Source organism: Stomoxys calcitrans, chromosome 1 (assembly GCF_963082655.1).
Source record: "Stomoxys calcitrans chromosome 1, idStoCalc2.1, whole genome shotgun sequence".
NCBI classification, from domain to species: Eukaryota; Metazoa; Arthropoda; class Insecta; order Diptera; family Muscidae; genus Stomoxys; species Stomoxys calcitrans.
Window position 1 is genome coordinate 225,441,021 of NC_081552.1, and position 17,144 is coordinate 225,458,164.

Below are 17,144 nucleotides of genomic sequence, written 5' to 3' on the forward strand. Positions count from 1 at the left end.
TCGAAGTAGGGTGGTCGAAGTAGGGTGGTCGAAGTAGGGTGATCGAAGTAGGGTGGTAGAAGTAGGGTGGTCGAAGTAGGGTGGTCGAAGTAGGGTGATCGAAGTAGAGTGGTCGAAGTGGGGTGGTCGAAGTAGGGTTGTCAAAGTAGAGTGGTCGAAGTAGGGTTGTCAAAGTAGGGTGGTCGAAGTGGGGTGGTCGAAGTGGGGTGGTCGAAGTGGGGTGGTCGAAGTGGGGTGGTCGAAGTGGGGTGGTCAAAGTGGGGTGGTCGAACTAGGGTGGTCGAAGTAGGGTGGTCGAAGTAGGGTGGTCGAAGTAGGGTGGTCATAGTAGGGTGATAGAAGTAGGGTGGTAGAAGTAGGGTGGTCGAAGTAGGGTGGTCGAAGTAGGGTGATCGAAGTAGAGTGGTCGAAGTGGGGTTGTCGAAGTAGGGTTGTCAAAGTAGAGTGGTCGAAGTAGGGTTGTCAAAGTAGGGTGGTCGAAGTAGGGTGATCGAAGTAGGGTGGTAGAAGTAGGGTGGTCGAAGTAGGGTGGTCGAAGTAGGGTGGTCGAAGTGGGGTGGTCGAAGTAGGATGGTCGAAGTGGGGTGGTCGAACAAGGGTGGTCGAACTAGGGTGGTCGAACTATGGTGGTCGAACTAGGGTAGTCGAAGTAAGGTTGTCGAAGTAGGGTGGTCGCAATAAGGTGGTCGAAGTAGGGTTGTCAAAGTAGGGTTGTCAAAGTAGGGTTGTTAAAGTACGGTGGTCGAAATAGGGTAGTCGAAGTAGGGTGGTCGAAGTAGGGTGGTCGAAGTAGGGTGGTCGAACTAGGGTGGTCGATGTAGGGTGGTCAAAGTAAGCTGGTCGAAGTAGGGTGGTCAAAGTAAGGTGGTCGAAGTAGTGTGGTCGAAGTAGGGTGGTCGAAGTAGGGTGGTCGAAGTAGGGTGGTCGAAGTAGGATGGTCTAAGTAGGGTGGTTGAAGTAGGGTGGTCGAAGTAGGGTGGTCGAAGTAGGGTGGTCGAAGTAGGGTGGTCGAAGTAGGGTGGTCGAAGTAGGGTGGTCGAAGTAGGGTGGTCGAAGTAGCGTGGTCGAAGTAGGGTGGTCGAAGTAGGGTGGTCGAAGTAGGGTGGTCGAAGTAGGGTGGTCGAAGTAGGGTGGTCGAAGTAGGGTGGTCGAAGTAGGGTGGTCGAAGTAGGGTGGTCGAAGTAGGGTGGTCGAAGAAGGGTGTTAGAAGTAGGGTGGTCGAAGTAGGGTGGTCGAAGTAGGGTGGTCGAAGTAGGGTGGTCGAAGTAGGGTGGTCGAAGTAGGGTGGTCGAAGTAGGGTGGTCGAAGTAGGGTGATCGAAGTAGGGTGGTCGAAGTAGGGTGGTCGAAGTAGGGTGGTCGAAGTAGGGTGGTCGAAGTAGGGTGATCGAAGTAGGGTGGTCGAAGTAGGGTGGTCGAAGTAGGGTGGTCGAAGTAGGGTGGTCGAAGTAGGGTGGTCGAAGTAGGGTGGTCGAAGTAGGGTGGTCGAAGTAGGGTGGTCGAAGTAGGGTGGTCGAAGTAGGGTGATCGAAGTAGGGTGGTCGAAGTAGGGTGGTCGAAGTAGGGTGGTCGAAGTAGGGTGGTCGAAGTAGGGTGGTCGAAGTAGGGTGGTCGAAGTAGGGTGGTCGAAGAAGGGTGGTCGAAGTAGGGTGGTCGAAGTAGGGTGGTCGAAGTAGGGTGGTCGAAGTAGGGTGGTCGAAGTAGGGTGGTCGAAGTAGGGTGGTCGAAGTAGCGTGGTCGAAGTAGGGTGGTCGAAGTAGGGTGGTCGAAGTAGGGTGGTCGAAGTAGGGTGGTCGAAGTAGGGTGGTCGAAGAAGGGTGTTAGAAGTGGGGTGGTCGAAGTAGGGTGGTCGAAGTAGGGTGGTCGAAGTAGGGTGGTCGAAGTAGGGTGGTCGAAGTAGGGTGGTCGAAGTAGGGTGGTCGAAGTAGGGTGGTCGAAGTAGGGTGGTCGAAGTAGGGTGGTCGAAGTAGGGTGATCGAAGTAGGGTGGTCGAAGTAGGGTGGTCGAAGTAGGGTCGTCAAAGTAGGGTGGCCGAAGTGGGCTGGTCGAATTGGGCTGGTCGATGTGGGGTGGTCTAAGTGGGATGGTCGAAGTGGGGTGGTCGAAGTGGTATGGTCGAAGTGGGTGGTAGAAGTGGGGTGGTCGAACTAGGGTGGTCGAAGTAGGGTGGTCGAAGTGAAGTGGTCGAAATAGGGTGATCGAAGTAGGGTTGTTGAAGTAGGGTTGTGGAAGTGGGATGGTCGAACAAGGGTGGTCGAAGTAGGGTGGTCGAAGTAGGGTGGTCGAAGTAGGGTGGTCGAAGTAGGGTGGTCGAAGTAGGGTGGTCGAAGTAGGGTGGTCGAAGTAGGGTCGTCACAGTAGGATGGTCGAAGTGGGATGGTCGAAGTGGGGTGGTCGAAGTGGGATGGTCGAAGTAGGGTGGTCGAAGTAAGGTGGTCGAAGTAGGGTGGTCGAAGTGAAGTGGTCGAAATAGGGTGATCGAAGTAGGGTTGTTGAAGTAGGGTTGTGGAAGTGGGATGGTCGAACAAGGGTGGTCGAAGTAGGGTGGTCGAAGTAGGGTGGTCGAAGTAGGGTGGTCGAAGTAGGGTGGTCGAAGTAGGGTGGTCGAAGTAGGGTGGTCGAAGTAGGGTCGTCACAGTAGGATGGTCGAAGTGGGATGGTCGAAGTGGGGTGGTCGAAGTGGGATGGTCGAAGTAGGGTGGTCGAAGTAAGGTGGTCGAAGTAGGGTGGTCGAAGTATGGTGGTCGAAGTTGGGTGATCGAAGTAGGGTGGTCAAAGAAGGGTGGTCAAAGTAGGGTGATCGCATTAAGGTGATCGAAGTAGGGTTGTCAAAGTAGGGTGGTCGAAGTAGGGTGATCGAAGTAGGGTGGTAGAAGTAGGGTTGTCAAGGTAGGGTTGTCAAAGTAGGTGGTCGAAGTAGGGTTGTCAAAGTAGAGTGGTCGCAGTGGAGTGGTTGAAGTAGGGTGATCGAAGTGGGGTGGTCGAAGTTGGATGGTCGAAGTAGGCTGGTCGAAGTAGGGTGGTCGAAGTGGGGTGGTTGAAGTGGGGTGGTCAAGGTAGGGTGGTCGAAGCAGGGTGGTCGAAGTGGGGTGGTCGTAGTAAGGTGGTCGAAGATAAGATAAGAGAAGAAGATAAGATTTATGGCAAAAACTTGAACTGTATCGTGCACCAATACTGTGGCTGTGATTTCGTGTACGGTTCGAATCAGAAACTCTTCCTGATTCGGTTTAACTTTTTCGCGTATCCTTTCTGTACTGTTTGTCGGTCAGTCTTTACTTGTCATCAACGTGGAGATCGCATTTGTTGTCTAATTATCAGTTCATTTTATAGGTATCACTTTTTTAGACCCTAGACAAGCGCTATGCATTTTGGTAAAAATCGATTCACATTTAGATATAGCAACCATATATGTAGTTCTCAACCGATTTGCATGAAATTCAGCACGGAATATTTTTTAAGCCAGCCGAAAGAATCTGCTAAAGTTTATCAAAATCGTTTCAGATTTGGGCCGAGCAACGTTGGCCCGATTTTTCTTCTTATCAATAAAATATCACTTAGGATCAAAAGAATATCAAGGAAACCCAAATGTTGGCATATCCTAACATTAGCAATAGTTGTTTACTTTTTATATATGCCTTCAAGGTTGCATTGGGTTAGGAGAAATTCAAATTCTTTTTAGTTTATTTATGTCCATAGTAAAAAGCAAAAAAAAAAAGTCCATATTAAAATTGCCATGATTAAAAACAGAAAATAGATCAAATGAGATGTGTATGTACATCCGTAGCATCAGTTAAAACATCAGGTGTTTTATGAAGAACAATGTTATGCCATATTTAGAAATTCCTTTTTAGTGTGTGTTCCAACACAAAAGAGAAAGAAAAAAAAAACAAACCAAAGCGCTATGTCCCAGGATGTTGAACAAATACAATGGGCGTTCATGAAACACACAGTACACCAGATGCAGCAACAACAAAAGGAGTAAGAAGAACAAATACTAGCCTGATGCCAGACAACATCACATCATGTGATGTGAGTAGACAATATTATGACATTTTAATTGGCATTTTACGCAATAGACAACCTTTCAATCTCAACAACCAGTCAGCCGCCTTCTACCCACATAGTGGCAGAGAAAAACGGAACAAAAAAAAAACCTTCAATGAGGTCGGTCCTATTATGAAAATATTGCATATCCATATTTTAGGGGTTGATGTTGCATCCTTGCCGCAGTTTACATGAAATGGGTGGCAAGTGTGTGTGTGTGTGTGTGTGTTTGTGAGTACTTTCTTTCAGCCAATACTGTTTGTTAAATTTTCTACAGGGTCTTTGCGGTCACCGTATGGTGGGGGTGGTGAGTTTGCGCAATGCTTTCAGGCATTGCATAATTTGCACCAATACGAAGCAGCTAGGACACTAGTTGCCATGGGAAACGGAAATGCATTTTGGTAAACACTAACACACAGCTATGCTCAGGTATATCCTTTAAGGCAAAATAATTTTAACATCAGATCTTCTTGCGCACTTGTTGCATACGGACCTTGTTATTTGGGTTTACGGAAAAAAGTAATATTTGAAAAAAAAGAAACCAGTGACTAAATAAAAAGAAAAGTGTAAAGATTGTATAAAAATAATACAAAAAAAAAAAAAAACAAAAATAATTGTGATTTTAAAATATTTTCTATAATTTTAGCTTTATTTCAACTCATGCAGCTCTTAACAAATTTTGAAAATTTACATTAAAGGAAGAGATTTTCTCTAACAAAAAAGTGTTTAATAAGAAAAGTTTAAAAATTATGCTGACAAGGTGTATCCTTTCTCGAGATCTGGAAACATTCTTTAAAGTGAACATAACATAGAAGTCACACAACAATCAAAACTTAATTCTTAGAAAGTCTGTTGGAAATTCAAGATTTTGATAAATAAAAAAAAATCCAAAAAACGTAAACTTGGAAAAAAGTTAAGCATTGGATAATTTCAAATTTTCAACTGGGAGAAATAAATCCGCCATCATTTTGGATTACCCCTATCAACACTCTACCATGGAGGACGACGCTGATGACAGAGATGATACTAAAAGGTAAGTTACACAAGAAAATAAATCGATAGAAGTGATTGAATAAGAACAGATTTGTGTTAACATATGCTGACAAAGCGGCAAATTTGCCTGGGGTACAGTTACAAGCACAATTTCCAAATGGATTGACAATTTTATAATTCGAAATTTACCAAGCCTTAGCGATAGGGAATAAATGTATATTCCATTTTTATACCCACCACCACCACCATAGGATGAGGGGTATACTAATCTTGTCATTCTGTTTGCAACACCTCGAAATAAAAATATGAGACCCCATCTTCTTGTATATATTGGGTTGCCCAAAAAGTAATTGCGGATTTTTTAAAAGAAAGTAAATGCATTTTTAATAAAACTTTGAATGAACTTTAATCAAATATACTTTTTTACACTTTTTTTCTAAAGCAAGCTAAAAGTAACAGCTGATAACTGACAGAAGAAAGAATGCAATTACAGAGTCACAAGCTGTGAAAAAATTTGTCAACGCCGACTATATGAAAAATCCGCAATTACATTTTGGGCAACCAATAGAAGTCGTTGTGTAATATTTCAGTACATTCGTATAAGAATTGCGCCTTGTATTGCGCAAATTCGGGAGATAGGTTTGTATGGGTGCTATAGATCGATTCAGACTATATTAGACACATATGTTGAAGGTCATAAGAGAAGCTGTTGTACAAAATTTCTGCAAAATCGGATGAGAATCGCGGACTCTATAGGCTCAAGAAGTCAAGATCCCAGATCGGTTTATATGACAGCTATATCAGGTTATGCATTGATTTGCGCCATACTTAACACAGTTATTCGGGGTCATAACAAAACACCTCATGCAAAATTTTAACCAAATCGGATGAGAATTGCGCCCTCTAGAGGCTCAAGAAATCAAGATCCAGATTATGAACCGATTTGAATCATACTTAACGCAGTTGTTAGAAGTGATACCAAAACCCTACGTACAAAATTTCAGTCATATCGGATGAGAATTGCGCCCTCTAGAGGCTCAAGAAGTCAAGACCTAAGATCAGTATATATGGCAGCTATATCAAAACATGGACCGATTTGAACCATACTTATCGCAGTTGTTGGAAGTGATACTAGAACACCACATGCAAAATTTCAGTCAAATCGGATGAGAACTGCGCCCTCTAGAGGCTCAAGAAGTCAAGACCCAAGACAGGGCCCGCTCCGCTGCCCCTTCTTTAACGCTCTCTTATTTTTCTGAGCCCTATGCGGTCAAGTCAGAAAATAAGTTATATTTGGGGGTTCTGGTACGGCCTTTCAGATTTTTCGCGCCAGTGTGGATATAATAGTGGTGCTCTTCTCCCATATATCTTTCATTGGAGCCTTATATTGCTGTGATCGGTAAATGTCTCCGGTATGGGGGTTATTTTTAGGGGTGAGGCGGACCCCTATACATCAGATTCGTGCTTTGGTCTCAAATAGCTTTCATTTGAGTCCCATATTGTCATTATTGGTTTATATTTCATTTGGCTGGTGGCCTTGGAGGAGGGGCGGCCCCCTAGATATCCCACCCTAAATAAGAATACAAATTTCTGTCTTTAAGTTATTATAAACGAACTAACTTTAATCGCCCCACCAATATCCGAGATCTGGCGTTTTTGAATATAGGGCAAGGGGAGGGTCCGCCGATTAAAGTTTGGATGGGGAGGGTCCGCCACAAATATGTCCAGATTGAGGGGTATGCAGGGTGGGGCGGCCACTCACGCACTTAGCCCTGAAAAAATATCAGCATCGTGCTCTACACTCAAATTTTTTTCATTTGAGCCCCAATAGCCATTGGCTTAGGGGAGTTTTTTAAAATGACACCATCCTCAAACATTTGACCTCAAAGTTGGATATCAAATTCGTTTTATACTATCAAATATCTATTATTTATCGCCATAGTAGGTAATCATGGCCGGTTTGAAGGTTTTGACTTCTGAAGGAGTAAAACTAGCCGCTTGAAATTTTTGCACAAATACTTCTTATTAGTGTAGGTCGGTTGGTATTGTAAATGGGCCATATCGGTCCGTGTTTTGATATAGCTGCCATATAAACCGATCTGGGGTCTTGACTTCTTGAGCCTCTAGAGGGCGCAATTCTTATCCGATTGGAATGAAATTTTGCACGACGTGTTTTGTTATGATATCCAATAACTGTGCCAAGTATGGTTGAAATCAGCCCATAACCTGACATAGCTGCCATATAAACCGATCTTGGGTCTTGACTTCTTGAGCCTTTAGAGGGCGCAATTCTTATCCGATTGGGATGAAATTTTGCACGACATGTTTTGTTGTGATATTCAATAACTGTGCAAAGTATGGTTCAAATCGGTCCATAACCTGACATAGCTGCCATATAAACCGATCTGGGGTCTTGACTTCTTGAGCCTCTAGAGTGCGCAATTCTTATCCGATTGGAATGAAATTTTGCACGACATGTTTTGTTATGATATCCAATAACTGTGCCAAGTATGGTTGAAATCGGCCCATAACCTGATATAGCTGACATATAAACAGATCTGGGGACTTGACTTCTTGAGCTTCTAGAGGGCGCAATTCCTATCCGATTGGAATGAAATTTTGCACGACGTGTTTTGTTATGATATCCAATAACTGTGCCAAGTATGGTTGAAATCGGCCCATAACCTGATATAGCTGACATATAAACAGATCTGGGGACTTGACTTCTTGAGCTTCTAGAGGGCGCAATTCCTATCCGATTGGAATGAAATTTTGCACGACGTGTTTTGTTATGATATCCAATAACTGTGCCAAGTATGGTTGAAATCGGCCCATAACCTGATATAGCTGACATATAAACCAATCTTGGGTCTTGACTTCTTGAGCCTCTAGAGTGCGCAATACTTATCCGATTGGAATGAAATTTTGCACGACGTGTTTTGTTATGATATCCAATAACTGTGCCAAGTATGGTTGAAATCGGCCCATAACCTGATATAGCTGACATATAAACAGATCTGGGGACTTGACTTCTTGAGCTTCTAGAGGGCGCAATTCCTATCCGATTGGAATGAAATTTTGCACGACGTGTTTTGTTATGATATCCAATAAATGTGCCAAGTATGGTTGAAATCGGCCCATAACCTGATATAGCTGACATATAAACAGATCTGGGGACTTGACTTCTTGAGCTTCTAGAGGGCGCAATTCCTATCCGATTGGAATGAAATTTTGCACGACGTGTTTTGTTATGATATCCAATAACTGTGCCAAGTATGGTTGAAATCGGCCCATAACCTGATATAGCTGACATATAAACAGATCTGGGGACTTGACTTCTTGAGCTTCTAGAGGGCGCAATTCCTATCCGATTGGAATGAAATTTTGCACGACGTGTTTTGTTATGATATCCAATAACTGTGCCAAGTATGGTTGAAATCGGCCCATAACCTGATATAGCTGACATATAAACAGATCTGGGGACTTGACTTCTTGAGCTTCTGAAGGGCGCAATTCCTATCCGATTGGAATGAAATTTTGCACGACGTGTTTTGTTATGATATCCAATAACTGTGCCAAGTATGGTTGAAATCGGCCCATAACCTGATATAGCTGACATATAAACCAATCTTGGGTCTTGACTTCTTGAGCCTCTAGAGTGCGCAATACTTATCCGATTGGAATGAAATTTTGCACGACGTGTTTTGTTATGATATCCAATAACTGTGCCAAGTATGGTTGAAATCGGCCCATAACCTGATATAGCTGACATATAAACAGATCTGGGGACTTGACTTCTTGAGCTTCTAGAGGGCGCAATTCCTATCCGATTGGAATGAAATTTTGCACGACGTGTTTTGTTATGATATCCAATAACTGTGCCAAGTATGGTTGAAATCGGCCCATAACCTGATATAGCTGACATATAAACCAATCTTGGGTCTTGACTTCTTGAGCCTCTAGAGTGCGCAATACTTATCCGATTGGAATGAAATTTTGCACGACGTGTTTTATTCTTACTTTCAACAACTGTATCAAATAAGGTTCAAATCGGTTCATAACCTGATATAGCTGCCTTATAAACCGATCTGTGATCTTGATTCTTGAGCCTGTAGAGGTCGCAATTATTATCCGATTTGCATGAAATTTTGTGCGACGGATTCTCTCATGACCATCAACATACGTGTTTATTATAGTCTGAATCGGTCTATAGCCCGATACAGCTCCCATATGAATCGATCTCTTTATTTTACTTCTTGAGCCCCCAAAGGGCGCAATTCTTATTCGAATTGGCTGACATTTTACACAGGTCTCCAACATATAATTTAGGTGTGGTCCAATCCGGACCATATCTTGATATCGCTCTAATAGCAGAGCAAATATTTTCTTATATCCTTTTTTGCCTAAGAAGAGATGCCGGGAAAAGAACTCGACAAATGAGATCCATGGTGTTTTTTTTTTTGTTTGTTTTTGTTTTTTTTTTTTGGGTAGGGTAGGGTGAGGGGGTTTGCCCTCTGACACGTCCTATCATTTGAGTACAATATAATCCCGGTCATCCTACAAGACAGTTTGGCGTTGTATTTATTGGGAGGAGAGGGTCGGTCCTCCCAACGATAAGAACCAAACGACAATTTATTTGAGTCTTTTATTTTATTTTATTTAATTTTATCTACTGTCCTGCGAAACGGTAGGACGTGACCCAGATACTAGCATCCTTATAACAACATTAGATTCAAAATATACTGTCATAAAATTTTTTTTTGATTAACTTATTATCCCGATCGAACTACACGTCCTATTGAAGGGTATTTAGTGGGTGGGCCGGTCCCAGACTCTGTTCTAATTGAGCATACCAGATTTGTAGTCAACTCCCATAGACCTTTCATTCGGTACCCATTTTGTGACGTTGGACATTTATGCCCGTTCTGAGGATTTTTGGGGTTGGGGAGGCCCCTTAGATACCTTGGACTAAATTCTTAAGCAGATGTGTACTCAGATTCCAAATATGTTTCGTTTGATACCCATAATGTCCCAATCGGTAAATATGTTCAGTTTTGGGGGGTGTGTGGGGAGACGCCTCTGACACCTAGGAATAAATTTTTATATCAGCATTGGACTCTACCTTTAAATAACATTTATTTCATATCTATATTATCCCAATCGGTAAATTTGTCCTAATGGGGGGGATTTGGGTGGGGTGGGGAGGGCCCTCAGACACCAAAAAATAAATGTTTATGTCAGATTTGTATTCTACTTTTAAATGCCTTTCATTTGATACCCATATTGTCCAAAGCGGTGAAAGTGTCCTCTTGGGGCTTTTTTGGGTGTGGGGGACCCCCCGAAAATTATATTTAAAAGTTAAATTTGCATACCAAGTTCATACTCTACTCTTAAATACCTTTCATTTGATACCCATATTGTCCTTATCTTACACATATCCGTTCGGGAGGGTTTTGGGATGGGGCATTCCCCCAGGTTATTTGACCCAAACATTTTTTACCAATTTTGTGTTTTTGGGATACCATAAGGTGGCATACAAAATTTCGCTTAAATCGGTGCACGCATCTCCGAGATCTGGCGTTTTTGAAAATTGGGGTATGGGGGAAGGTCCGCCCCCCTATTTCCCCTATTTTCACCGGGGGCCCAAACTCTACTATATGTGAAAATTTCAAAAAAATCGGTTCAGCCGTTTTTGAGTGTATACGGAGTGTATACCTTGAAATGTTCACAGATTGTGCAGATTGGTCTGGAAGGAAACATAGGCTATGTAATTTTTTGATATCTGGAGGGGGCGGACCCTCGCCCTTACACCAAAAAGTACTACCCAAAAATAAAAGTAGTGCGATCGGGATTCAAATGAAAGGTTTTCAAGAGTAGAGTACGAATTTCATAATTAAAGTTGGGTCCAAGTTCCAGGGAGGCCGCCCCAGCCCCAACCCCCCTTAAAATAGGTTTATTTGACGAGCATGACAATATGGAACTCAAATGAAAGGTATTCGGGAGTAGATTACGAATATGGTCAGGAAGTAGGAATAGGCTCTATAATTTTTTGATAACGGAAGGGGGCGGACCCTCCACCGTTACCCTAAAAACACCACCCAAAATCAAAAGTGGACCGATAAGGACAATATGGGTATCAACTGAAAAATATGCGGGAGTAAATAACGAATCTGGCATACAAATTCATGTCCAAGTATAGGAGGTCACCCCAACCCCACAAAAACGACCAAAATGGGCACATTCGCCAATCACGGATATATGGGACTCGGTTTGTTTGTTCCATATACAGGAGACTGAAAAACGGCAGAACGGATTTTCTCGAAATTTTCGCATATTGTGTAGGTTGGTCTGGAAGGAAACATGGGCTATATAATTTTACGGTATCGGAAGGGGGACGGACCCTCCTCCTTATACCAAAAATACAACCCAAAATCAAAAGTGGGCCGATCGGGACAATATAGGTATCAAATGAAAGGGATTGGAGAGTAGTATACGAATATGGTGTTAAAATTTATATCTAAGTACCCATTGGACCGCACAAACCCCAAAACTACCCCAAACAGACATATTGGACGTTCATTTCAATATGAAGCTCAAATGAAAGGTATTCGCGAGTAGATTTCGAATCTGGCATACGAAATCAGATCGAAATATAGGGGTCATGCCACCCCTCAAAAACACCTTTAGACCCATTATGACTATACAATTTTCTGAAAATTTTCATAGATTGTGTACGTTTGTGTGGAAGGAATCATAGGCTATGTAATTTTTAGATATCGGATGGAGGCGGACTCTCCCCCTTAACCCAAAAACGCCACCCACAACCGAGAATGGTGCGATGGGTACAACAAGGGTATCAAATGACGTCGGTTTTACATTATTGAAAGCACCTTCAATGTCAAGAAATGCTACCATTGTCCTTGACAGCGAGAGAGGCCTCTATGTAGCGGACTAGGTCGTTTCAGTGGATTTGCCTTTGCTATTGGGTTGCCCAAAAAGTAATTGCGGATTTTTCATATAGTCGGCGTTGACAAATTTTTTCAACGGCTTGTGACTCTGTACTTGCATTCTTTCTTCTGTCAGTTATCAGCTTTTACTTTTAGCCTGCTTTAGAAAAAAAGTGTAAAAAAAGTATATTTGATTAAAGTTCATGCTAAGTTTTATTAAAAATGCATTTATCTTTTATTTAAACCACATATTGGCATGGCCGGTAATTTTTTACCATTTGGAGGTATTTTGGGAAAGGGGCGGTGCCCCCAAAAACATGGTCCCACATTATCCCAAATACCTTTATCTGAACCCCATATTGCGATGGTCAGTAAATAATTGTTGTTTGAGAGGTATTTTGGGAAAGGGGTAGACCCCCACAAAATTGGTCCCAAAGTAGGTATCAATTTCTTGCTCTACTCCCCAATACCTTTCATTTGAGCCCCACATCGCCATTGTCGGTAAATATGGCCGATTTAGGGGTGTTTTGGGGAATGGGGTTGTTCCCCAAACACTAAGCCCAGAAAATATATCAGCAACGTGCTCTATTCTCATTGAAACCCATATTGCCATAGGCCTCAAAATTGGATATCAAATTCGTTTTCTAATCTCAAATACCATCCACTTAAACCCCTTATTGAAAAAGCCACCAAATATGTCCGGTTGGGAGTATGGGTTCTAAAAACTATGAATATCGAGCTTCACTGTCTTGATGACCCATATTGTCTTGGTGAGCAAATACGTCCTACTGGGGGGGGGGGGGGTTTATGGTGTTGGGACGTCTTCTAGACAGTTTGTCTCGAATGTTTCTATCAGATTCGTGATCTACTCCCAAATACCTTTCATTTGAGCCCCATATTTCCATAGTCGGCAAACATGACCGGTTTGGGGTATGGGGCGGCCACTCAGTGACTCGCCTTGAAAATATATATCAGATACGTGTCCAACTCTAAAATACCTCTTATTTGGGCCCCATATTGCAATGGGGGTATGGGGGTGGGGTAACCCCATAGAAACTTTTTCAGATTCATGCTTAATTCCCAAAGACCTTTCATCTAAGCCCAATGTTGATATGGCCGTAAATTTGTCCCCTTTGGGGCATGTTTTGGAGGAGGAGCGGCCCCCAAACACTTGGTACCATATTTGGAAATCAGATTCGTATTCTACCCTCAAATACCTACTATTTAGGCCCCATAGTGCTATGTTCAGTAAATAAGTCCTGTTTGGGGGGTTTTTTGGGGAAGGGGTGGACCCCCAGAATCTTGGCCTCACATTTGGATATCAGATTCATATTCTACTCGCAAATACCTTTCACTTTAGTCCCATATTGTCATGGTCGGTAAATATGCCCGATTTAGGGATGTTTTGGGGGTTGGGGGTGGTCCCCCAAACACTCGGTCCGACAATTGGATATCAGATACATTTTTATGCCCACCACCGTAGCATAGGCGGTATATTAATTTAGTCATTCTGTTTGCAACACATCGAAATATCAATTTCCGACCCTACAAAGTATATATATATCGGATCGTCGTAAAATTCTAAGACGATTTAACGATGTCCTTGTGTCTGTCCGTCTATCCGTCTGTTGTAATCACTCTACAGCCTTCAAAAATTTATATATTGAGCTGAAATTTGGCACAGATACGTCTTTTTGATGCACGCTAAAGTTCTTTAACGGGCCAAATCGGACCATATTTGGATATAACTGGTATATAGACCGATCTGACGATAAATGGGCTAATTTCGATTTCGCTGAAATTTGAAACACATAGATATAGCTGTCATATAGACTGAACTCCAAATAAAGGGTCAGAAGCCCATAAAAGCATTATTTTTTCGCTTAAATGTGAATCAGTGAACAGTTTTAATTCTCCCAACATAGGCCCCAAATATATAATATATCTAAATATAGTCCGATCTGAACCATATTTGGGGCTTCAGACCCTTTAATTGGAGATCGGTCTATATATAGGGCGGCCACTCAGTGACTAGCCTTAAAAATATATATCAGATTCGTGTCCTACTCTAAAATACCTCTTATCTGGGCGCCATATTGCAATGGGGGTATGGGGGTGGGGTGACCCCATAGAAACTTTTTAGATTCGTGCTTAACTCCCAAAAACCGTTCATTTGAGCCCAATGTTGATATGGTCGTAAATTTGTCTCCTTTGGGGCATGTTTTTGAGGAGGGGCGGCCCCCAAACACTTGGTCCCATATTTGGAAATATATTTAGATATAGCTGCCATATAGACCGATCTGCCGATAAAGGGTCTGAAGCCCATAAAAGCTTTATTTATTACCCGTTTTTGTTGAAATTTGAAATACAAAATTCAAAGGTGTCTTATATTTATTAGACCACTCACTGTCCGTGCCGAACTTGGGTGCATAAGTTATCCAATTTTCACCGGATTATGACGAAAGGGGGTTTACATATATACCCGAGATGGTGGGTATCCAAAGTTCGGCCCGGCCAAACTGAATGCCTTTTTACTTGTTTAATCTAAAATACCTTTGAGTCCCATATTGTCGTGATTGGTCTATACATATATTTGGTAGGTTGGGTGGTAGGGAGGTCCCCCTAGGTACCCCATCCGAAATTTGTATACCGAATTTTTGGTTTTAGGTTTCTATAAGAGAGCACACAAAATTTCGTTTAAATCGCACCACCCATCTCCGAGATCTGGCGTTTATGAAAATTTGGTAAGGGGGAGGGTCCGACCCCCCTTCATATATCAAAAAAAATAGAGTACCCTATTTTCACCACGGGATGATTATGCACCATCTGTGAAAATTTCAAGGAACTCGGTTCAGCCGTTTTTGAGTCTTTGAGTATAAGGAACACATAAACAAACAAACCGACAAACAAACACAAATTGATTTTTTTTATATATAAGAAGATGGGGTCTTGGACGAATATTCCCCCTATCCTATGGTGGTGGGTATAAAAAGGAGTTCCCTCACCAATCAGCTTCCAACGGACAGAATTCTTTGATATATTAGAAGTTTGCCACTGTTTCTTGAATAGAATGTTCGTGGGCAAATTTGCATAGTTATTGGGTTGCCCAAAAAGTAATTGCGGATTTTTTAAAAGAAAGTAAATGCATTTTTAATAATACTTAGAATGAACTTTAATCAAATATACTTTTCTTACACTTTTTTTCTAAAGCAAGCTAAAAGTAACAGCTGATAACTGACAGAAGAAAGAATGCAATTACAGAGTCATAAGCTATGAAAAAATTTGTCAACGCCGACTATATAAAAAATCCGCAATTACTTTTTGGGCAACCAATATAACAGTGGCATTTCTTAAATAATCGGGTGTGTTTCAGGTTTTAGCTTCACATTTCGCTTTAAATCAATTTGTGATTATCACGTGAATGAAATTTCAATATTTCAAACATTTTCGTCATAAGATTTCTTCAATAAAAACAAAAAAAAGTATTGTGTTCACAAACAATTAATTTGGGCTTTTTGTTGAAGTGATAATAACAAACTGATTTGGAGAAAAAACGGAGAGAAGTGAAGATTAAACCCACAAGACATATCCGAACTTTCTTTTTCGAAATCTCTAGAAAAATTTGGGTGATTATGAAAGTTGAGATGTCGCACATGCGAAAAATGAAAATCAGACAAACAAATGCAACATCCTATTGCGACACATCAAAGGCGATTTGCCAAACGCCAATTCGCAATAACTGTGCCAAAGCAGTATTGAATTTCATAAATTAATTAATTCGGACACTATAATCAGCTTGGTTTGATATGATGTAATATTGAATTCCGCTATGATTACCAGAATTATTTTTTTGCTGTTATGACACTCAGATTTCTGCTAATAATTGCGGCATAAATTGATTAGATGCAGCGGCAAAAGGGCGGACACAAGCATTAAATAAAGAATTTAGGCATTGGCTAGAGTTTCTTAAATAGTGAACGAATTAACATTTTTTACGTACTGAATTTTCTTAGAAAAATCCAAAGCATAAAAATTTTAATAAAGCGGCATGACGGCAGAAGTTAGCGATGGCTTTGCTCAGCTCACATGCAGACCGAGAAAGCAATCCAGGGCACCACCACGAAGCAGACAGAGGAGTATGTACCGGCAGCGCCATCGGGCGATAGTGCAGCATTCTAGAAGGGAGAGAAATGACATTCCAAGCACTTCTACGGAAAAAGAATCAGAACTCCCGAAGAGCACAACACTGCTAAAACCCTGAAGAAGAACAAGTAAAAAGGCATTAAGTTCGGCCGGCTCGAACTTTGGATACCCACCACCTCGGGTATACATGTTTGGCTGCAGACCCCTTATCGGCAGATCGGTCTATATGACAGCTATATCTAAATATAGTCCGATCAGAACCATATTCGGGTCCTGTGTTAGGAGGTCTTAACCTACTCACTGTTTCAAATTTCAGCGAAATCGGGAAATAAATAAAGCTTTTATGGGCTTCAGACCCCTTATAGGCAGATCTGTCTATAAGGCAGCTATACCTAAATATAGTCCGATCTGAACCATATTTAGGTCGGATTCCAGGAAGCTTAAAACTACTCACCGTTTCAAATTTCAGCGAAATCGGATAAAAAATAAAGCTTTTATGGTCTTCAGACCCTCTATAGGGAGATCGGTCTATATGGCAGCTATACCTAAATATAATCTGATCTGAACCATATTTAGGTCGGATGCCAGGAGGCCTAAAACTACTCACCGTTTCAAATTTCAGCGAAATCTGATAAAAAATAAAGCTTTTATGGTCTTCGGACCCTCTATCGGGAGATCGGTCTATATGGCGGCTATACCTAAATATAGTCCGATCTGAACCATATATTAGTCGCATTCCAGGAGGCTAAAAATAACTCACTGTTTTAAATTTCAGCGGAATCGGGTAATAAATAAAGCTTTTTTGGCCTTTAGACCCTTTATCGGGAGATCGGTCTATATGGCGGCTATATCTAAATATAGTCCGATCTGAACCATATTTAGGTCAGATATCGGGAGGCTTAAAATAACCCACTGTTTCAAATTTCAGCAAAATGGGACAAAAATAAAGCAGTTATGGGCTTCGGACCCTTTATCGGGAGATCGGTCTATATGGCAGCAATATCTAAATATAGTCCGA

The 17,144-nt window shown here is 41.9% G+C and overlaps 1 protein-coding gene across 7 annotated transcripts in view; it reads left to right on the top strand.

Annotated features, from left to right (window-relative positions):
* LOC106091839 (circadian locomoter output cycles protein kaput) overlaps nt 1-17,144 on the top strand; it is a 94,177-nt gene that overhangs the window by 52,926 nt on the left and 24,107 nt on the right. For all 7 annotated transcript variants that reach the window (XM_013258515.2, XM_059360647.1, XM_059360649.1 and 4 more), the window contains exon 2: nt 4,690-5,076. In XM_013258515.2, coding sequence (XP_013113969.2) covers nt 5,039-5,076 — 38 coding nt within the window. In that variant the 5' untranslated portion in view covers nt 4,690-5,038. The remainder of the gene's footprint in view (nt 1-4,689; nt 5,077-17,144) is intronic.